Source organism: Excalfactoria chinensis, chromosome Z (assembly GCF_039878825.1).
Source record: "Excalfactoria chinensis isolate bCotChi1 chromosome Z, bCotChi1.hap2, whole genome shotgun sequence".
Taxonomy (NCBI): Eukaryota; Metazoa; Chordata; class Aves; order Galliformes; family Phasianidae; genus Excalfactoria; species Excalfactoria chinensis.
The window spans coordinates 10,041,823-10,064,731 of record NC_092857.1 but is presented as its reverse complement, the minus strand read 5'-3'; the positions used below and the strand labels follow the sequence as shown (position 1 = coordinate 10,064,731).

The window sequence follows — 22,909 nt, the reverse complement described above, 5'->3', positions numbered from 1 at the left end:
ATATACCATTGCACTATCACACAGCCATAGAATATCCTGAGTCATAATGGACCACAGAGATCGTCAAATCCAATTCCTTGCTGCACACTAAGATCTGAGAATTTGCTTAGTGTCATAAGCATCTGATTGTATTGGAGCAGAGTAAATATAGCCACGCATAATCCCTCAGCACACTTGGGTTTTGATCCAAAATTTGGACGTTTGCCTTTTTGTTTCCCTGCCTGCAGCAGATCAGTGCTCTTGCTGAATGAAAGGACAAGGTTTCCCAGTTCTTGGTGTCACCATTGTCTTGCAGCAGCAAGAGGGAATGACTGGCTTTGTGTCGGGCTAATCCTGCGTCTCTCCCGTGTGATGTGTGTTGTAGGCGTGTTTTGTGCTGCAACAGTAATGCTTTAGTCTGGGATAGTTGGGAGCTCTGCAGACGCCCCAGAGCGCAGAACTGCTAATGTTAACACAGACTTCCCCGCCCCCTTCCTTCATAACTTGTGATCGTGGAGCCATGAAAGTATGCGAGTCCCTCCCCCAGAACAGAGCGATTGAACCCAGCATATGATCAGGGCTCCATGTCAGCCAGACCAGGCAGCACTGACCTGCCCGAGCACTGCGCGTAGCCAGAGCAATGACCTTAACAGAACAGAGCTTCCAGGAGTCTCCTCCACCCCCTTCTGAGGTGGCCAAGGCAGACATGGACAACACAGGAGGGAAGGAGAAGGCTGCGCAGCCCTCCACAGCAAGGACTGGAGTGCTGGTGCCCAAGCAGCGAGCAACAGGAAGGCTGATCATGCACAGCATGGCGATGTTCGGGAGGGAGTTCTGCTATGCTGTGGAGGCTGCCTTTGTCACGCCGGTGCTGCTCAGTGTAGGGCTGCCCAAGAACCTGTACAGCCTGGTGTGGCTCATCAGCCCCATCCTGGGCTTTGTGCTGCAGCCTGTGGTAGGTTCTGCCAGTGATCACTGCGCCTGTAGCTGGGGCAGGAGGAGACCTTACATTCTGGGTCTGGGCATCATAATGCTGGTAGGCATGGCTTTGTACCTCAATGGGGACGAGATGATCTCAGGTAAGTGAGGGGAACGCGCTGTACTGACTGACAAAACTCATCCTACTGCTATGTAGGAAAGGATGGGGTTCTTTTTTTTTACCCTGTTAAAATTAGGTGTTGAAATGGGGGATCGTGCTACTGAGCTGCACTGAAGGAGCTTAGGAACACTGCAGTCTATTTACATAAAATCCTAATGCTGTGTGTTACGTATCCTGTACGTAGTGTTCAGTAGTTTGTGCATGTGATTGCAGTATTATATGATGACCTGGCTGCATGATCAGTTTTAAAGCACTGCTTAGGCCCAGAGATGTATTTGATAACTAAAATTTGCCTTCTAGAGTTAAATGATTGATGTTGCTCGTATGATGTAGTACACATCCTAAATGAATCTGCGTTAGCTCCTATTTTACATGAGTTGACATTCAAAACATTTATCTATCTTAAATTATTGCAGCACTGGCTTAACTCAGGAGTGTGTCATACTGATGAGTAATAGAAGTCCCAGCTCCATGGGAACAGCGCACCTGGAATGTGCAAATCAAATAGGACTGACATCCCTAGGCACTGTTCTAGTTCAGCCTGAGATGTGACTTCTCAAAGACTTGTTGGAAAATCGTTGCTGTTGCTGTGACTGGTGACTCCTCCTCAGGAGGAGGAGTGTGTTTTCACAGGCCAGTTTGTTCTCTGTTCCTGGATTTCTTTGCTGTTGCATGTATTTGTAATTGTTGGAGCCAGGAAGAGATGTCAGGCCAATCCTGATTGCCTAAAAGTGTGGAGGGGTGAGACAAATGGAATAAAACAAAAATGTTCTCCAAACAACATATGTTTTAGGCTAACAGAGCATGCGGTGGAAGTGCAAAGGAGTAAGGAAAGGTAAATGATGCTCCTGACTGTGGAGCTGGGGATACTCAGAGCTTCTGCTGATCCAGGGCTCAGGGTGAACCTAGCACAGCACAGTGCTGCACAGACTCAAAATACAGTTATCCCGCTTCTTAGATGTCAGTCATTCAGCATAACTGAGCATTGTTTAGATTTGGAGGAATCTGGAAAGATAAAATGAGGTTTTGTGAAACAAAGCACTACTGCTGTCACAATGAGAGTCTTTTTGGTTTTGTAGCTTTCATCGGTGAGAGAGACAAGCAGCGGACATGGGCAATAGTCATTACCATGCTGGGAGTAGTGCTTTTTGATTTTGCAGCTGACTTTATTGATGGCCCCATCAAAGCATATTTATTTGATGTCTGCTCTCATCAAGATAAAGAGAAGGGTCTGCATTATCATGCCCTATTTACAGGTACTCATATCCCTTCTTTTCCTTCCTACTTGGAGGGAGAGGAAGGAAACTGCATGGATTTTGTAATCACTGTGTACTAATCTTGAATGAACTGATCATCTGATTCTGTGCTTCAGTCACGGGTCTCTTGTTGCTGGGTTTTCACTGCTACAGAGAACTGCAGCTTGTGGTTGCTGCTGCAAGAACTCTGCTGCAGGAGGCTGCAGGCCTAAGCATTTACAGCAAAATAGCCATGGCTCAATTAAGAACAATTAACTGTTTTTAAAATGAAGTAGCATTACTAAGTTTATTCTGATCTTCAAGTTTTGATGAAGCCAAAATTAGGGGAGGTAGCTTGTTTTCTTGCCGTAGCACTTACAAATAAATAACTCATTTACTCAGCTCATGACAGAGCAATATACAGCTGGCACCTATTCTTCAGCAGTGGTCCAACATCTGGTGCCTCCCAGTACAGAAACAGAAGTTCTGTGTAACATTCATAGCCTCACAACTTCCACAAAACAAGTTCTGGGTCGAGTTTCATTTGGTTGCCTTTAGACATTTGAAATGTTGCTGAGTTACAGAGGGAAAAAGCTCGCACAAAACAGGAGGTTTTGTCCTGTATTGAGAAAACACATAAGGAATGCACATAAAGCTGTGTACCTGTTACGTGACTCAGGAAGAGCTCCCAGCTGTGCCTGGGACCAGTCACTGTGACAGCACTGGACAAAAACCAGACAAGATAAGAAGTCATGCAGCCTGTGCTGATGCAGATTTTTGTGGCAGCTGAGCTGTAGCAAGAACAGAAGCACACAGGCTCTGTGGCAGTGATCAACACGGCCCTCCGCTCCCTGTGAAGGGCTGCAGCTGCCATGAGGCCTCCCCTCAGCTCCTCTGCTCTGGGCCCAGCACACCCAGGGCCCTCAGCTTCCCCTCACATATCCAGCAGAGCACAGTAATACTGACAGTGGTGCACAGCAGTGTTGACAGCAGGCAGATTTTGGATATTTGCAGTAGCTGCATCCTTGAACTTTGGTGCAGATTCTGGGGGAACCTGAAAGCCACGTGGGATTAAAATGAGTTTTAGCCTTTAGAAACAGACAATTTTTTTCTAATCACTTGTTAGGAGAGAATGAGGAGCAAGTCGCTAGGTTTATTCCTGTCTGCAGCAGAACTCTGCTTACTGTTCTTCCTATTAAAAAGTTTTGATTTCCGCATTTAGAGATATGGATTGAACTGATTCATTTGTAAATGGGGATGTTGGGTGAATTGCATTAGATAAGACAGACAGATTTCTCCATGTTATTTGGACCAACACCACACACTTTCTGTAGCAAGGCTGTCCTTGCCTAAACCCTTCTGGATAGGTGATTGCCCTACCCATTCCTGAAGTCATGGAATCATAGGGACATTAAGGCTGGAAAAAAACACTAAGATCATCTAGTCCAACCACCAATCCACCCACACCATGCCCACTAACCATGCCCCTCTCTACCACATCTACATGGTTCTAGTTTTCAAGTCTGCCCTTGACAGTGGTCCTGCAGCCCTCTCAGAGCAGCCTGTTCCAGCATGCCACTGGCCTTGCTTTTGAACTGCATTCCCTAAAATTTAATCATATTATCCATCTAATACATTTCTGACATTTGTCACTCCTTTTTTCCATCCGTTTCAGACACAAAAAGCAACCTTCCTTCCTCATTTTTCCAGCTTCTGTTTTGTGAATTGAGTTATTAATTTTCCGCTATTTAATTCCCTCTTTTTATATTAAACATCCTCAAGACTTTGCTCTTCAGTTTGTCTTCTCTGTGTTTAAAGTCTAAACGTGAAACTGGATGGATTGTTGTTATAACACTAAGGGCCACTGAGACAAGAAGAAGATACATGGTACATATCTGACACAACTTGAGGCTGTGCATTCCAATGCCATGATTACTTTTAGTCAAAACAGTATGCAAAAAAGACCCCAAGCATCAAACATGAGCTGCTGAGCAAACACTGAGTGTAGGTTTTCTTCCAGAAGATATTAACGGCTTAATTGTCTTTCATTAAAACAAGCAGTGATACAGGCCCTGTAGGTTTCAGTAAGATATAACAAAGGAGGGCTGTAATCACACATAAGAGGAAAATAAGTACAGAAAACCCAGAATGGAGTTACAATACCATGGCGTTTAGGTGAGGCAAATGTTAAGTCTTGTTATTTCTATTTCTTTTTCTTGCACAGAATGGTTCCACCACACATTGTCTGCAGTCTCCTAAGCAGAAGGGTAGGAATACTACCAGATCCTTCAAATGATCTGTGCTGGGCCAATTCTCCATCCTGCTGAGCCGCCTGGATATCAGGGAGGGCAGGACTGGGCAAATGCTTTCTCTACAAGATCTATGTGCTGAGTGCAGCAGTGCGTGCTTCCTTGTGCTTCTCAAACAGTGTGCTCTATCAGCAAAGGAAGAAGGTGTTAAAAAACAAATAAATAAAAAAGAGGGAATCTTTCTTTTACTAACTCTGAATACAGATATCTCTCCTAGCGGAGGAGATACTTGGATTTCAGTGATTACAAAACTCCGTTTATAATTTTATTCCCTTTCTAAAAGATAAGTCATGTGGAAGTAGTATTTCTGTCTAGACTCAGCTACCTACGGTACAATTTACAGACTCTGCTTGATACATACAAAAAATTGTTTGTTCCACAAAGCTTTAGCAAGCATATTCCAGTAGAGTTTTGTAGAGGAAAACACTTAAGAAAGTGTTTCTGAATCACACAGAGTATTTGCTAGAAAAGAGATGAAATCCCATGTTGCTATATATTGAGATCTTTTTTGAGAGCTCCTGCATGGCTCTTACCAGACCTGAGGAAATCTTGTTTTGTATTTTGATAACTGCTTGCATGTGTGATTAGCTCTGAGTTCCAGTTTCTTTTGATTCTTCTTGTATGTACTGATAGCTGAGGAGTGAATATCCTAATATCTGAGGAGTGATTATTCAGGTCATTTCTAGAGGGAATCACACAACGAGAGTGTTGCATACTGCATACTTATTTTATAAATGCCAGTAGATTTTTCTTCCCCCTTTTTTTTCCCCCTGTAGGCTTAGGAGGAGCGCTGGGCTACCTGACAGGTGCTGTGGACTGGGGTGAAACTGTACTAGGATATTCCTTGACATCAGAATTCCAGGTGATTTTCCTCTTGTCAGCCTTGGTTTTCCTCATCTGCCTTATTGTACATCTACGCAGTATTCCTGAAGTCCCACTCAGATATGACAACGAAGAGACAAAGCTCTTGTTGGAAGTGACTGAGCCCTATAAGTACAGCTCCATAGAGGAAATCAAGAATGGATACTTACCATGTACTGACTTAAATGCTACGAGTAAGCCGAAGAAAGGTACTGACACATCGTGTTCAGAGGTAAGAAGAGAGGCAATTTTATAACCCGTATCGTTTTGTAATTGAAGATCATCAATCGCCTTTTAATTAGCTGTTGCTGACTAATTGAAATAGAGTCCTTTCACACGCATATTCAGAAAAATAATTCCTTAGGGTTCTTTCTTCTTCTGACCTGGATAGAGGGACAGATCAAAGTCTTTCTTTTCTCTTTGGTTATTTACAGAATATTTCCAGCAAAGTATTGTCCTGATAATTTGGTGTGGTTGAGGGAGAGCCAAGTATAGTTTTCTATTCTGTGCCTGTTTCTTCATATCCTATCCATATGAATTTTGTCAAGAGGATCTAATTTCTCTGTTAGTCCTTGTAGAACTAACATCACATTGTGGACAGGAGCTACAGACCATTAATATTTGATGTAAGTCTGTAACTCCCATTGAAATCAACAGACTGATGCATGCAGTACATGAAAGTGTTCATTCTGTGGTCCACTGGCTGCCATTCAGTGTTTCTCTGAGGGTTTAGTGATGATACTGACTTGTCTGAAATTGCTTAAACAACAATACTGAGTCACGTCTGGGGTTTTATTTTGTTTTGAAGTGTTGCTATGGCTGTGCCTTTGGCATAACTTTGAGATGGGGGAGAGGAACTTGTATTTCAAGTAATCAGTGGTGTTTTGCTTATTCTTTGATCTTGTGAGACATTGCTGCAATCTAACCATCTGGGAAAAGCTAAGTCTACCTGAAAAATATCTGGAGAGATATGTGTAGAATAGTCTTAGTAACAGATAGTGGGTTCTACCGCTAAAGGTCATCAACAGGTATCCTCTCTGCACTTTCATGGTATCCTACTCATGCAAAGGCTAATACATGTGTCTGGATCCAAGTGTGGCAATGAATAATGGAACAGTCTTTAACTTCACTCCTTATCTCTTAGCATTATTAGATATATATCATGGATACAAGTCTTGGGAAGTCAGCTAAAGATTACCAAGAATGCTCACATGGTTAAGTTAGAAATGGTGGAAACCTAAACTAAAGTTAAAGCTACCATTATAATCATACAAAAATAAAATTTATTGTCTTTTGCTATTTATCATTTGTATTCTAATAGCATTTGTTTTTTCTTTTTAACCAAACAAGAATATCATCACACCACACACTACAAAAAGCTAGAATAAAAGACGAACACTGACTGATGAGAATACCAGATGCACAAACAAGAAAATGGTTTGTTAGCAGAGTATGGTTGGCATGCTGCAGTGTGCTTCCTGTTTGCCCATCTGACTGGGGGCACAGCAACCTTCAGCAGCACTGTTCACACTGAGTGTCCTCTGAACTGCTTGAGATTCTTGGTTGCACTGACTGGCCAACAAGGGCCTTGAAAGAAGGGAAAGTGAATGGAAAAGAGCCATTTCCGCTGCAGAGATCATTCCTTGCAGGAAGCCAGGGAAGCAGGGATGTATTGGGGTAGCCTCTGGCTCGGCAAGAATCCCAGTGAGCCAGTAACATCTGACACACAAGGTATAGCTCTGGCATTCACTGTGGGCCAGCTTGTGCAATTGCCCTCCTATCTAGGTTTTCAGCCTGTCAGAGGTTGGTGATCTTTGATCTGTCTCATGTTCCTTTGATGTGTCCAGGCTTGGACAAATTCTAGATGCTCTCACCACCAAAATGTTCTGTCTCCTGTGGCACATGCTTTCCAGTTTCATTCATTACGGTAATTGCTTCCTTGAAGAAAGGGTTTGGTTTCCTGTTTTTCTATCTCTTTTTTTTTTTTTTTTTTTTTTTTTTTTCCACTGCAGGCATCATGGCCTATTTCTTCTAAATTAAGGAATATGCTCTTGCATGCTAATAGCTTCCATGGTTATTAATGAGATTTGATCTCTTACAGTATGAATAGAAATCCAGAGTTATTCTACTTTTGTTTTTTGGTTTGGTGCAAAGTCACAGAGGATCTGCTGTAAAACCTGTACTATGGATTCCTCTCTCTCTGTAAGAATCATCCTAGGCTTTAAGTTATGGTGATTTTATAGGGAAATGGGTTGGATATTGTGAACTTTTGGAGAATAAACCACTTACACAGAGACAGAATTCAGAGCTTCATTTAAAAATAACAGTGTAGAATGTGTTTACTGTCAAGTACTGAATGCACGCATTAAACACTTGTTTCCATTTCCACTTTCTAAAATATCTAAATAGAGAGCAAGCATTCCCCTCTGGATGTCAAATTATCACTTGTAATTACAGCAGTGCTCTTTGTAGTTCCCTGACATTATCTTAATACTGTGATTAGAAAGGCTATTTTAAATAATAATGAAAGAGTTGAAAAATTATATAAGCTAAGTCAAAAAATAGTAGTTATCCTTGAAATAATACTGATGATTCAGTGTGAAATGTTGGGTTTTTTTAATTTTGTATAACTAGTAGAATTGATCACTTTCCCTGTTTAGTACACAGTTAAAAGAGACAGTGATGCCAAGAGAAATTCCAAGGGTTTTTACACAGTATGCAGTTCAAGGTAGGAGTCAGCAACATTAATTTTGGCATTCCTATGAGGATTAACCCTAATGCCTAAACAGCATCATATCAAATACTCTGACAAAAACAATTCCATCTCAGCTGAAACTGTGACTCTGATGGATGTGACTGGGAAACAAACTGAGGTTTTGAGCACAAAGTTCAGATGAGCAGAAGGAGATAAAGTGGGGCACTGAAGATGGTCAGAATCTTTTTCCTAGTTGATGGGAACCAAAAAAGTTCTTTTGGTGTTTATTGGTTTATTTTGATTTGGTTTTTAAAACTCCACTAAATCTGTTTTGGCAGAATTTTTTCCCTGTTTGTACCCATAAATAATAACCCCAACAACTGTTGTAGAAGGAATTACCACTACGACTTTACTGATGTACCCCAACTCTTGGAAACTCCCTGTCATCTTTCAGGTATCTTTATTAGGCAATGATTCTACAAATCAAAAGTGTAGTGAAGGATGTTCAGCACCCAACCAACCCGTCCAAGCAAAACCAAAATAACTTTGGAATTTTAGCATGAAAAGACACTGAGGCCTTTTCCACTTGCTGTCAGGATTTTATTAGCCTTAAGGGCATTAATGCATCATTGTTACATACTTGCTTTTAGGCTCAAAGGAGGATGACACTTAAGTCACTCTTGAAGACTCTTTTAAGCATGCCATCCCATTATCGCTACCTGTGTGTGAGCCACCTCTTTGGATGGATGGCTTTCCTGTCCAACATGCTCTTCTTCACGGATTTCATGGGACAGGTAAATGTGTAAAATCCTCTTGCTTTTCTTTCCTCATTGCATTTCCTTCTCCACCAAAACCAAATGAAGATACTGTTATGAACTTGAAGACGTGACTCCCACCCAGCGTTCCATATTTCCTTGCCTTAATGTTTGGGTTTTTCCTCTCTCTGTGGAAGAAGTGAGAGGTAGTTTTTGTTTCCTTCAGTGTACATGGTATGAACAACTAAAGAAAAATGAAATAGGAAAAAGAATTTTGCTTGCCTGAATAAGGGGCCAAATAAGGGATTGACTAAGTGGAAAAAGTTGAGTGTGTTTGTGTAGGCCTGAGGAAAAAAAAAAACATTGTAGCTAAGTTAGGAGAAGGCAGATTAAGCAATAAGGCAGAAGCGGAGGGAGGAGGAGAATGAGAAATGAGAAACACCCAAAGTAAAAAGAGCAGATGAGTCTCTGTAGAGTGGCTAACCCAGGAAAAAGGGCAAGAACAGGGATATGCCTGGTATGTGAGAGTCTGGGAAAAATGGGTGTGTAATATGGAGTACAGTAAAGAGGTGATGAGAGCACTGTTTGAAAGATTTCCTGGGTGCTAGCCCATCTTTCTGTGCAGGAGGTATTATATATACGCAATAATTCCTTGCCCTTTGTGATCTTTGTGGTCTCTTTAGGTTGTGTACCAGGGCAGTCCTTATGCTTCTCATAACTCCACACTTTACCATACCTACAGAAGAGGAGTGGAGGTTGGATGCTGGGGGCTGTGCATCAATGCAATTGCATCCTCAGCCTATTCTTGTAAGTGTTCAGGAATGTACTCCATCACTGTTTTTATTTATTTATTTATTATTCACATGAAAATTTTATCAATTATTACATTCTCAGCAGTGTTAGAAACCTGTATCTTATGTGAGCAGTTCTTACCTGGAAAGGGGGTCACTCTGGGAGAAAGGCACTGTCCTTCATTTGAATTGACCCTGGGCACTGAAAATAATTCTAAAGCCAAAAGCCAGAGTAAAATGGATGCTGGGGGGCATCATTCTGAGATACTTTTTCACCTTGCAGTCCTGTAGCTATAGGTTTGCAAAGGCCCCTCAGATGGCCTCTTGTCACCTGCATTCCTCACATATAAACTTTTTCATAATTACATAGAAGTCCTTGACAAAAACATTAACCCTGTTCTCCAAAATTGTGTGTAAATATACCAACAAGTTTCCCATATAAATCTTGCCATAGCTCTTACTCGGGTTTTAAAAGAAAAAACACAAACACAAAAGCTTACAATCCAAAAACTCGCATTAACAGCATTTTGGGATTTGGTTGCTCAGTTTTGGAATTGAGCATCTAAAAAAGCTTGGGGGAAATCCCCTCTGGAGCTCAACTACAGGCATTTATTTAACACCTCTCCCAGTTCAGACAGAGGTTGATGCCAAATGTTTTCATTGTAATCAAACAGCAGAATTGTCTGAAGCTGTCCATGGGGGTTGTCCACCCAGAATGGCTGTTAACTGCTTCTCTGAGCTTGGTTATGCCAGAGTAAGAGTATCAGAAAGAAGCATCCATTTGTAACCACAGTAATCTGAAGCAACTTGCAAAATCAGCAAGACTTTCCCCTTCACTGCACCTTAGAAAATAAAACACTTAAATGAATTCCCTGATAAAATGTTGCTTGTTATGTTTAACTCTTGGCAGCAATCTCTCTTTCTTTCCACAGACCTGCAGAAAGTCCTTCTGCCATACATAGGGTTAAAGGGACTTTATTTCATTGGATACCTACTTTTTGGATTAGGCACTGGGTTGATTGGCTTGTTTCCCAATGTCTATTCCACTTTGGTTCTATGTTCGCTATTTGGAGTCATGTCCAGCACTCTATACACAGTGCCATTCCAACTCATTGCAGAGTATCACAAAGAAGAAGAGGTAAGTTGAAAATCTAAGGAAGGGTAAATGTTTTTCTGTCTGAATCTGTTTATTCTATTTTGGCTGAACATTGGTAGAATGGGTGAGTGGGTTTTAAATTATAAATTTTAAACTATTTATGATGATGTGTTATGAACAGAGTTTCTGTTAATAGAGATCTTCAAGTCTTTATTAAACAACACTGATATTAAGAGCTGTGTTGGAGCTAGATGACAGCCCTCAGCTAAGGTCCCAGCTCCAGAGAATCTCCATAGTCCCACAGTGAGATGAAGAATGATCATCACAACTGAGAAAGGCCAATTGCAGCATGTGTTCAGGCTGTAAACTGCTAACAGAGATCCAGCCAACCTGTGTGTTGCCTTCAAGGATTTCCTGCCTGAGAACAAGATCTAAATCACTGAGTTTTTTGTCCCATTTAAAGGCAAAGTCTGAGCAGCTGCTGTTACTTTGGGGAAGATAAGGTTGTTCGTGTTAGCTGAGGAGCTGGCTTCTGAGTCCCTGAGGTTAATAACTACCCTGTCAAGGCTTCAGAAGCTTCAGCTAACTGTGAAGGGTTACGATAACCTGTCATCTGATAAAGACAATTCAAGTACAAAGAGTTTAATGTAGTTCTGTAGTAAGTTGTATTCCACATTCTTATTCTTCAGGTGTTCTTTTTGGTCCTTCACATTCTGTTTGCAAAGGGAATCTGGAAAATCCCTTGTTCTTCATGCCACCTCAGTAGGCTCAGCTGGACGTTAGTGTTTTGTAAAGTTTTCCGGTCTGTATGGAAACATTCTAGCAAGTTATTAAGAACGCTGGAAACAAGCAGGATTGATGAGATGGCAAAATTACAGCCCAGTTCTGAATCAGACCTGTTCCAAAACAAAAGCAAGACAAAATGCTCTGAAGTGTTCATGGACCTAAAATATAATAAGCCAATATCTTCAAACATCATGTATAAGAGCACTTGGCAAATGGATATCCCATTTGATAAATGACAACCATATGTTAGATCTGACATTAACAGGATTAGGTTTGTCTTAAACCTCCTACAATGCAGGAGATGGTAGGAAAAGTATGATACAAAAGGAAATATCAAGTGCAAAACTGCATTCACTTACACATTCATATTATTGTGGTTGGAACAACTGACACGTAGGAATGCTGGGCACAGCCCAACAAAATAAAAGTAATTTTAAAAAAAAAATGTGTCTGGAATTGAAAACACTGCAGTATTTTAGAACAAAGAACAGACATCTTTTCTTAGTGTACAATCTACCAAAATCATATGCTGGGTTTTAAATTGCTGCCATTTCAATTCCTGTTCCATGCTGCCATTCCCTAGGAAGCTAATTTATTTTCAGTCCTGCTGGATTACAAAGGCACTATTGGTTTCTGCTGCTTTTTATCTTTGCGTGGTAAAAACTCAAAGGAAGTATAACAGGTGTTGCAAAAAGCATCCTAATCACAGCCAATAGCATTTGGGTACTAGGAGAGAGCAGCTCAGCTAGCATACAGCATGGAAACTTTCTGTCTGTTACAATGCAAACCTCTCCAATCAGCAGCAAGGACAATAAACATTTAATTATCATCATGTAATTATACTGTGAAACAGAATAGGTCTCTGTGGAAAGGATTCACAAAATTAAACCTGAGTCTGTAAGGAATGCCCAGAGATCATCTGGTCTAATACTTCTGTGCAAGTAATGTCACCATGAGCAGGTTGTCCATGGTCTTGTCCAGGCCACTTTTGAAGATCTTCCTGTTTGGAGACGTAGCACTCTAAACAACCTTTTCCATTCCTTTTCCACTCCATCATGCCTGGGTGATTCTGTGATTCAGTCACATGAGGGCTAGAGCTAAAATATCCTTGATGAGGTGTCCTGTCCTGTGAAATGTTCTTGTTTTAGTTTGCCAGAGCTCAAATAGGGCTGAGCTTCAAGGAAAAAGTTGTTTTTCTTTTTTTTCTGATCAATTTTCAGTTCTTTCCTTGAGAGAAGGGATGGAGGAAAAGCTGCTGGTGGGGGAAACAGGACAATTTGGAAAACTCATTATCACTTGAACAATCACTGTTTGAATTTTGTAACCTCTGTGGGACAGATGCTAAAACCAGAAAGGAAGCAAAGAGCCATTGGCCTGTTTTGCTGCATCTGGATTGTCATGGCATGAGGGATTCAGCTTATGGGCCATGTCTAAGTCCTCTGGGTCTTGTTTTGTGCTTATTTCTAGGACCTGAATCTGCAGCAGAAGGAGCAAGGTGCGGAGCATGGGAGAGGCAAGGGCATTGACTGTGCTGCTCTCACCTGCATGGTCCAACTGGCACAGATCATTCTCGGTGTGGGCCTAGGGCTCTTGGTCAGTGTTGCTGGCAGTGCAGTCACTGTGATTTCAGCGTCAATGGTGGCACTGATTGGCTGCTGCTTTGTTGCTTTCTGTGTTCGATACGTGGGGTAAGACTGTGTGAAACAACTGGAAGAAATACCCCCAGAAGATCAGCAGCACGGGTGCTGTTGCCATGCTGATACTACTGGTACATCTTCCTCTCTTACCTGCTTGGAGCAGCTGCAATTACAGAGCGTCATTTAACCACAGAGTGAAGACTTGATGAAATTGTTTGCCTAATGCCTCAGGTAGAAAGCTTCCCCATTCTGACTGCTTTATTACTGCCTTCCTGCTGACCTCAGTGCATGAAAATGCTATTACACTTGAAGACACATCTGCCTGTGGTATCTTGATGAGGAGTCATTGTGAAACTCATGATCAGTTCATGGAAGAGAATAGATGAAGTATGTGATGAATTGAAGAAGTAGTCAATAGTGCTAGGATTAAACTTTTGTTTGTTTGTTTGTTTGTTTCTCTTCTCATTTTTCTCTTCTCTTAATTTTGGGGATATTCCTTCTGAAGATCTAAAGCTGCAGGAGCATCAAGTAGGTGTGAGAGATCATGTGCCATCATGTTGTATGGTCAGTATGTAGGCCACTCCGAAAGTAATGTCTCCTATTTATTTCCATGAAAGCTACAACAGATTCAAAGAGCACAATAACACTTTTTGATAGAGCAAATTCTCATCTGCAGAACGCCACCATTAGCTGTTTATTTTTGCCAGTGATGGAAGGTCTGTATTCACCAGTGGAGTGCCAGTATCCACTGTTTGATCTCCATGTTCAGCAAGTGCTGATGAACATCAATGAGTGACATATTTTCTTAACAGGAAAGAATTCAGTGACACACCTTTGCCTCATCTGCACTTTTATGTTAGGTGCCATTTTGACAAGCTGCCCCTCTGCTGCCATCTGTTGTAAAGCAACTAAACGTAATTGGTTGGATGGTTCAACCTCCTCTGCCATAGCGCCAACACCCACCTCTGACATTGTGAGCCAATACCATACAATAGAAGGCATTACTTTTGAAGCAGCCCTCATGCTATTGTTAAAGGGGATAAGTTACCTCCTTGCTGCCATGAAATCCTATTTGGGTATGGAGGGTGGCTGGAGTGTAAAAAAAAATAGAAACTTTTTGCTTGAAAGTGTATCTGTAAAGTAATTGTTTTATTGTATCCCGCTGTTTGTGTGTAATTGAAATGACAGCCCTGACTGAGCTTGTCACGAAAGTCTGCCCAAGGCTGCATTGCAAATCTTTGTTGAGGCACCTAACAATCAGTCTACAGGAAACATTTGCCATTCCTTCACTCTTAAAACTCTAGCATCATGACTTCATTCTAAGTGAAAAAAAAACCAACCAACAAACTTAACCAAAAATAAATAAATATAAATAAATAATATTTTAAGAATAATAATAATTACAGTCATGGTGGTGCAGCACTCAAATCTTGACTTTAAATACTGCAGTATTCAACTTATTTCTCTGTTTTCCATGCATACATACAGCTTTGACTGATTTATTTTTGTTCTTTACAGGCTATTGTAAATTAACCGAGTTCTGCAAAGTCTATCATGAATTATGTCCAGAGATACCTCTAACTTCTACCATAAATCCTGAAGTCTACTTATTAGTATTTAACTGAGTACTGAGCTTCATTTCTATGAAGTTTCTAAGTCCTGTGTCTGTGAAAATGGCTTGCTGTATTTATGCTGCGCTTCCTCTATTCTGGAGATTGCCATATCCATTTGCTACTCCTCATGAAGACATCCACTGATGCAATGTTGTTAATGAGTAGCAGTACAGAGAAAAATTGTTGCCAGCTAGGATTTGTTTTGTTCTGTTTTTAAGCACATGTTGCACATGTATGATCAACACCATCATCTCAGAGCTGATTAGCCCTTAGAGTAGGGACACACGGCGTTAAACAGTCACCACTGCATACAGATGGTTGGATTTGAGGGAGAGAAGCCTTTGCACAGGTACACCAACTTCAGCCTTGTTTTTGTTTTCAAAACTGGGGCTGGCCATTTATTCTCAGGAAAAAAATAAGACAATTTCTCTAGCATAAACTTATAAAAATTAGATAAGTAATACATATATTTACATATTATGTATATAATAACAACCCTGTGGAAGCCTCAGCTGCAATTGCTTGGTGGTTGTATCCCCACTGTAGGCCCCAAATGAGTCTCAGTTCTTGGCACACTTTGCTTTTCTTCAAAGCTCCTTCATCCTGCCTTGTGAAGAATCTGTGGTTGGTGGCCTTTTCTGCCTTGGAGTTCTTCATTAATCCCTCTAATGTCATACTCATAGAATATAGTTTGAGTATAGATTGCAGGAGTGGGGCGTGGGACTGTGCTTGAAACATTCTGTGGGTATTCTGTGGGTGCTGGGATGGCTGGTACACAAGGGCATGACCAGAACAATAAACAGGATAAAGACAGAAAATGAAGGATGGTTTTAATCTCAATTCTCTTATTGCTGTCATTATTTTCCACTGATGCACTGTCTCCCCAGAGGAGGAAATTTTATGGAAAGAGAAAGGCTACGAATGGGGAAAGGAGGAGATGGTCAGGACTATCAGACTCAAAAGCAGCACGTAGGCCTGTGTTCCAAGAGCTGAAGATGAGTTGCTATGTAATGCTCAATTTCTAGTACGGGTCTGGGACAAGAACTTGGTAACATTTACTTATGTCTTTGTCAATATTTTCTCTGAGACTTAGTTTAATCAGAACACTGACATTTGAATATTTGTTGCTATCTCTGCTCTCTTACACAAAATGAAAGCTGGCACTGATTCACATCCACAGAGTGATTGAGATCTGTAGCAGCATCAAAATTGTGAACCTGAAAAAAGAAGGGAGATGTCATTAGCTTATATATCAATCTTTTATTTACAAACATTCTCAGAGAATACTGTTCCAAACATTCATATAATCATAATCTTTCCCTTTAAAATGAATATAGTCTATAGAACACACAACATAATAGATTCGGTTTTTTCTTTGAACTTCTTCCTATATTTGATTCTTAGACTTAAAGTAAAGCCCGTCTTAACTTGTCTTTCTCAAAAGGCAAGAAAACAACAAAACAAATGTGACTTGAAAAATGGTATTTGGAACTGAAGATTTATGAAGGTGCTCAGTCCAAAACCAAAAATACATTTCAGATGTCACTGAAAACAATAAAAAATGTTGCTTATTCAGGAGAAGGGAGAAAATCGGTATTTCTTTCAGCACTTGAAACATACTACAGGCGCTGAGGAACCACTATTAATTCAAGCACCTTTACAGTCTCTTTCTGTATTTGTTCAGGACTTGAAATTAATTATCAGTATATTCGGCTATGGCATTTAATATCAGCTTCTATTGCAAGTTTTGAATTTAGAAGGGAGTGATCTGGTCTTTCTCATGTAGTTTTGCTTCCATATACATAAAATCAAATAAAGACTCAAGTTGTGTTTATGCAAATGATGTGCCTAGATGAAGATGCAGATGTTTTGCAATAATCAGTCTCTCCTCCCTCCCACATTAACAGAACTAGTTGTGGTTTAATGAAAAGAGGCAGGGAACAAGGATGCCATCCTATCTTCCCACCTCTTTCCTTTTTCTTTCTCTTAGCAGTGCCTGCCTTTTATTCCCATTTAATAAACTGGCTTGTTACTTAACTGAAATTTTAGAGGAAGTTTTGATTCTCCTTATAGAGTACCTGCAGTATTAGTAATGTCACAGTTTCTTTTATTTTTCTCCTCCAGTTTTCATTTTTTCTCAATGATTTCAATAGATATCTTTGACTTCTGAACAAGCAAACAGGGGAGTTTGTGGGTGACACTTTCTCAGTCATGAATCATTAATATCTTTGCTTGGTAAAGTTCACAGTTTCGGCACTGCAACTTGTTACCAGTCCCTGCAATATGTCAAAAGATGGGGAGAAGGCAGCCTAACTAGGTGTGGCAATGATGACTTTTGATATGTCTGTACTGAAAAATGTGTTACTTCATACAGAAAGAAGGTGGAATTATCTGTGATAAAATGGGATCAAATTATTTTTGTCGTGATACAGCTGTACGAACTTTATGTACAAACCTTTTACCTGTAAGTTCCCAGCACTCATTTCTCGTTCCCTACCTGCTCCTTCTTTGTTCATCTGAGCAATGTTTGAAGCTACTTGTGCAAAATTAAACTCTGAAAAACATTTCACAATTCAGTTCTCTTTAATGCTTTTTCAGTTCCATGCAAGCTTGTTTAGTTACTCAAGGTGTATTCATTAGTTGTATCTCATAAAGCTTGTTCTTGAAATTTGATGCAGTATCTCCCCTTTTCTACTCTTTTGCCTGCACATTAAAAGTAATGACTTCACGTCATGTAGATATATCCAACCAGGGAGTACTGCCTTGTGTTGCTTTATGTGATTATTTGCAGAATTAAGGGGGGTGTTGCGCTGGAGGGAAGGGCTGCTTTACAAAGGAATTATCATCGAAGACGAGAGCGCTCCAAAGCAGAGAGGGAACGGACCAGCTGACTTCCCAAAAGTCGAGTACTCCCTTTTATCCCTGAGGCTGAGTGCTTGCTTGCCCCCCAGTGTTCAAAGGCATTATAGCACTTCTCTGGAGCGCAGGCGCTGCCTTCCCTTGCATTGCTTTCTAAACGAAATCTCTCATCTCTGTTTAATCTTACTCCGATGCTTCCTTTTATAGACGAACCGTCCAGCTTTCCATTGTGTGTAGACAATAAATAAAAGTTTGCTTGCTATTAGCTGTAACCTAGCAGCGTAATACTAATTAAGATGCTGCTGTATGGACAGAAGGCAGTAGGAGACATCCAGATGTTTTGTATCTTATTCTAAAATCAAGCCTTTAGAAATATACCACACCAATGCCAAGAGTCAAACCTGCGGTGTGGCTGTGCCAATTGGATGGCAGATTAATTTTTGCTGTTTTAGTTCCTAACAGATGAGGTGCGTTGTGCAGCAGGAACAGGACAAGAGGCAGCATCAACCCCCCATAACCTCTGCTTCTTATCACCATTAAGTGCATTAAATACAATTTGCAGGCTATGGAATTGCAGGGATTTCAAGGAGAGCTAAAACAACTATTTTTTAAACGAGTAAGTGCTGATATCCAACATAATTCCTAATCGCACTAGCTAGGACTTTAAGAAATACTGATTGCTGTAACTGCAAACACTGGCAGTCAAACTGTTGCTAAAGCTACATTGTCTGTAAGGGAGAGATGGTGCATTGTCAAAGAATGCTCTTCCTTTCTGAACAGTCTCTTTATAGTCATCTTGTCCTGGGCTGCGCCAACAGAGGGATGTCAGCAGGGATGGGAAGGAAATACTGCTCCAGCTTCAGTACTGCAGCCAGATCTGGTGTCACCAGCATGAGAAGGACATTGGAGCTGTTGGATCAGGTCCAGAGGAGGGTTCTGAAGATGGTCAGATATTTGGAGTATCTACCTCTCTTATGAAGAAAGGCTGAGGGAGCTGGGCTTGTTTAAACTGGAGAAGAAAAGGCTTCAGGAAAAAACTGTTGCATCCTTCCAGTACTTAAAGTCTGCTTTCTAGTTGGAGGGGATTGACTTATTACACAGGCAGATAGCTATAGGACAAGAACGAGTGGTTTTAAATTAAAAGAGGAGAGACACAGGTTAGATGTTAGGAAGAAGTTGTTTACTCAGAGGGCGGTGAGGTGCTGGCACTGCTGCCCAGAGAGCTGTGGTGCCCCATCTCTGGAGGTGCTCAAGGATGGGCTGGCTGGGGCCTGGGCAGCCTGAGCTGGTGGGGGCAACCAGCCCATGGCAGGCTATTGGAACTGGTTGGGCTTAAAGTTCGCTTGCAACCCAAGACAACATGGTTCTATGATCTCTGAAAATGTATCCCCATATCTTAAATTCAAACTATGTGCTTCCATTATTTATGGTTGGCTGCACAGCTTCAGCAATTATTTGATATGCCAGCCATGTCCTCAGAGCAGTAGGATTCCTGCTTCCTTCAGTTCATAAAGAGTACACTACCGTATATGTGTATCACTACCTATAAAAAAAGGTACTGGAGCTCAGTAGGAAATGACTTTTGATGACATAAAAAGCAGATTCTATTTTCTCTTTGCCCTCTGAGCTGTTTCAGTGGAAGCAGAAAACAGTACAAACAGCTGTGAAGTCTAAGTGTTTATTACTATAAATGCATAACATGAGTTTATTTGAGATATAATATAGAAATATAGTAAAGGATTTTACTGCAGAAACTGAAATTTTTAGATGTTTTTCAGCATAAATGTCAAGTAATATAGATGTGTATTTACCCTCTTGTACTGGAACAAAGGTGTATTCACAACAACTTACCGTCGTAAAACCACACAGAATCACAGCATGGTTGGGGTTGCTGACAGTTTGTGCCTACTGCCTGTTGTCCCTTCCCCGGGTAACACTGAGAAGTCTGGGTTTGTCTTCTTTTCCTCCACCCACCTGGCCCTAGCAGGTATTTACACATATTGGTAAGATCCTTCTGAGTTCACTATGCTCCAGGCTAACCAGTGCCAGCTCTCTCAGCCTCTCCTTGCATGTCGGATACTACAAGTCCTCAGTCATTTTAATGCTTCCTCACTTAATTCAACTTGTCCAAAAGGATACACAGGTTCTTTTCTGTTGGCCTTCTTTTCCACCACTCAGCCACAGCCTGACTGCTCTGTGCACCGTCCATTCTCAGGCACAGGTCTTTTCAGTTTCTTTGAGTTTCTTGTCAGCCCATTTCTTCAGCCTATTGAGGTTCCTATGAATGGTGGTGGCAAAATGTTCTGGTATATCAGCCCCTCTAACTTTTAAATGATTTGTTGGGATACATTCTGTTCCACTGTTAGATCATTAGTAATGTCTTGAAAAGGACTGGTTTTTGTTTTGTCCTCACATACCCTTCTGGTCACTGATCTCTAAGCGATCTTCATTCTGCTGATTGCAACTCTTTAGGCCCAACAATTCAGCCAGGTTCAATCCAGATCACTTTCCACTTACCTAGTCTGTAACTGATCAGATATTCTATGGAAGGCCATGGAGAAGAGGTATTAGAAAACTGAAGGTAAGCCAGAGTTACTCCAGTCTTCCAAAAGGGCAAGAAGGAGAACTTGGGAAACCACAGGCCAGTCAGCCATCCATGGAAAGTGATGGAACAACTTGCTCTGGGTGTCATCTCCAACCAAGCAGAAGAAAAGAAAGTTGTCAGGAGTAGTCCACATGGATTCACCAAGGGAAATCATACTTGATCAATGTACTGGCCTTCTGGGATGTCCAAACTGAGCAAATGAGGGGTGAGCAGTGGGTATTGTGTACCTTGACTTCAGCAAGGCTTTTGCCTTTGTCTGCCACAATATCCTCATAGGTAGGCTTTGGAAGTGCAGGATAGATAAGTGAACAGTAAAGCAGGTTGAGAGCTACCTGACTGGAAAAGCTCAGAGAGTTGTGATCACTGGTACAGAGTCTACCTAGAGGCCTGTAACTGGTGCTCTCCAGGCATCGGTACTGAGTCCAATCTTGTTTAATATCTTCATCAGAGTTTAGTACAGAGTTACAAAAACGCTTAGGGACATGGAGCACCACTTTTCTGAGGACAGGATGAAAAACTTGAAACTTGGAACAAAATGAGAAGGAATCCAACCAACTCTTATATGTAGCTGAAGGGCAGGTATCAAATGGATCAGTCAGGATTTTTTCAGTGGTGTCCAGAAACATAACAAGGAGCAGCAGACAAAAATGGGAAGACTGAAAATTCCATATGGAGAAAAAAAATACTTTTTGATTTTGAAGGTGACAGAGCACTAGAGCAGCTGACCAGAGAGGCTGTGGAGTCTTCTTCTCCTAAAATGTTTTTGAAAAGCCCTGGATGTTTTTCTGTGAAAAGTTCTATAAGGAACCTGCTTTAGCAAGTGTAGGCCTTGATCTCCAGAAGTCAATGACTCCGTGATTTTATGAAACGTCATGTGAAAGAGCATGAAAAGCCTTATTTATGTTGAGACAATCAACACCTGCTGATCTTCTCTCATCCACCAAACCAGTGGTATCTTCACAGAGGATTACCAGGTGGATTTCCCTATCATTTTAACTCAGAACTAATGGTTGGTTGGTAGAAATTACTAGCAACTTTATTATCTCTGCTTCAGACTTTGGCCTGAAACAGAAGTTGAAGGAATTTGGTTTTCATATTTATTTATTTTTTTGCCTGAGCTGATCAGAGACTTTTTCATAAATGTGGTGAGGAATCATTACTCCACAAGATTTCAGTTTCATCCAGCATGAGGTTAGGAGTGACTTCTGAACAAAAATAGAAAGCTCAGTTGAACACTGGCACTCAAGTCCAGTGTTGAACAGTCAACTTAATCGTTGTACAATGAATGATAGCCTGAGCAAGGAACAATACAGATCTCATGGAGAAATACTACCTCATCTTCACAGTAAATAGGCAAGTGAGGAAAAGAGTTATTATCTGAATGAACTATTCTATTCTGCTGTTTCCCAGAGTGGACAGTCTGCTGTGGGTCTCTTTAACTTTCTTTTAGCACTCCCTAACAGGTAAATGTTTCAAAAAGCTTGCACAAGAAAATCCAAAACCTTTCCTGTCTCCAGTTAGATTTCCTTTGTTTCCATCATGAATTGCTTTTGTTTTAGGTGGTCTTTTTGTTGTTGTTTTGTTTGATTGGTTTTCCTTTGGGGGGATTTTTCTTTGCTTTGCTTTTCTTTCTTTTTTTCTTCCCCTCTCAGTTTACTCTGGCATCTCGTGAGTCTATGTAATGTTTTACAGTTAAGACTTTGTGAATTACTCTACGGCTGTGCACAAATAGAAGCTTGAGAAACCTGCACAGATGAATCAGTTCATTTGGAGCTGAAAGTGCCAATTCTAAAAAGAAAAAAATCTCTGCAATTTGGGAAGATGTCTAAGGCATGTTAGCAGCTACACCTTACCAAAGGAATGAGTTAACTGACCATCCAGCCTTTTCTTGTAGACTTTGTCTCAGCCTCTACTGCAGTGGCTGACACTGAGACTGTAACTGGAAGAAGCTCTTACAGCTAAATAATCATAACAAAGAAAGGTATTTTCAGTACTTCTCCCATCTTCCCCCCACCCAGTACACCTTAATCAGAATTTTCTTCTCAAGCAGGACTGAAATAACCCTCATTGAAATTACAGATCCAATTTAATGTCATTGAGCTGCACTGTATCTGCATTGATGTCTGTCCAAGCTCATGTATATGTACTGGATCAAAGCTTTCTGTGCAGGTACTCAACTGAATAATGAAGTTCTAAAGAATGAGTTTTCATGTTCTAAACTGCTAAAGTTAAGGCAAACATAATTCAAATAGAGAGTGACATAATATTTATACTGAAGAGGCATTTCAAAGGGAGACCTGGAAGTTCAGTTTGAGGTTGTTAACATTTTAAGAGCCCGATTCATTATCTGGAGGAGGTAGGAGAGTGGCTTTTTAAAAGTCTTTAAGCGATCAGAGTCAGTACCTCATCGCAGCGTTTTAGGATCTCACGGGCTGTCACTAGATGTCAGTCTGCACCTTTGGGTTCCTATCGTTCCTTAGCAACATGCTCCCCTCCACCAGCATCCCAGGGGGAATCTCTAGCAGGACAAGATGCATCGTGAAAGCCTCTTAAAGAACTCTGAACATATTGTTTTGTTTATTTCAGCTG

At 40.9% G+C, this 22,909-nt stretch overlaps 1 protein-coding gene across 1 annotated transcript; it reads left to right on the top strand.

Annotated features, from left to right (window-relative positions):
- Positions 1 to 619: 619 nt before the first annotated feature.
- Positions 620 to 13,298, top strand: SLC45A2 (solute carrier family 45 member 2). Its single transcript, XM_072360109.1, has 7 exons — positions 620 to 1,058; positions 2,158 to 2,334; positions 5,399 to 5,715; positions 8,829 to 8,972; positions 9,617 to 9,740; positions 10,657 to 10,862; positions 13,074 to 13,298. The coding sequence occupies exons 1-7, from the start codon at positions 620 to 622 to the stop codon at positions 13,296 to 13,298; spliced, it is 1,632 nt and encodes a 543-aa protein (XP_072216210.1).
- Positions 13,299 to 22,909: the final 9,611 nt, after the last annotated feature.

Coding starts and splice junctions, on each gene's coding strand:
- SLC45A2 (XM_072360109.1), top strand. CDS start 620: ATGACCTTAACAGAACAGAGCTTCCAGGAGTCTCCTCCACCCCCTTCT. Junction 1,059..2,157: donor TGGGGACGAGATGATCTCAG/GTAAGTGAGGGG, acceptor TTGGTTTTGTAG/CTTTCATCGGTGAGAGAGAC. Junction 5,716..8,828: donor CTGACACATCGTGTTCAGAG/GTAAGAAGAGAG, acceptor ACTTGCTTTTAG/GCTCAAAGGAGGATGACACT.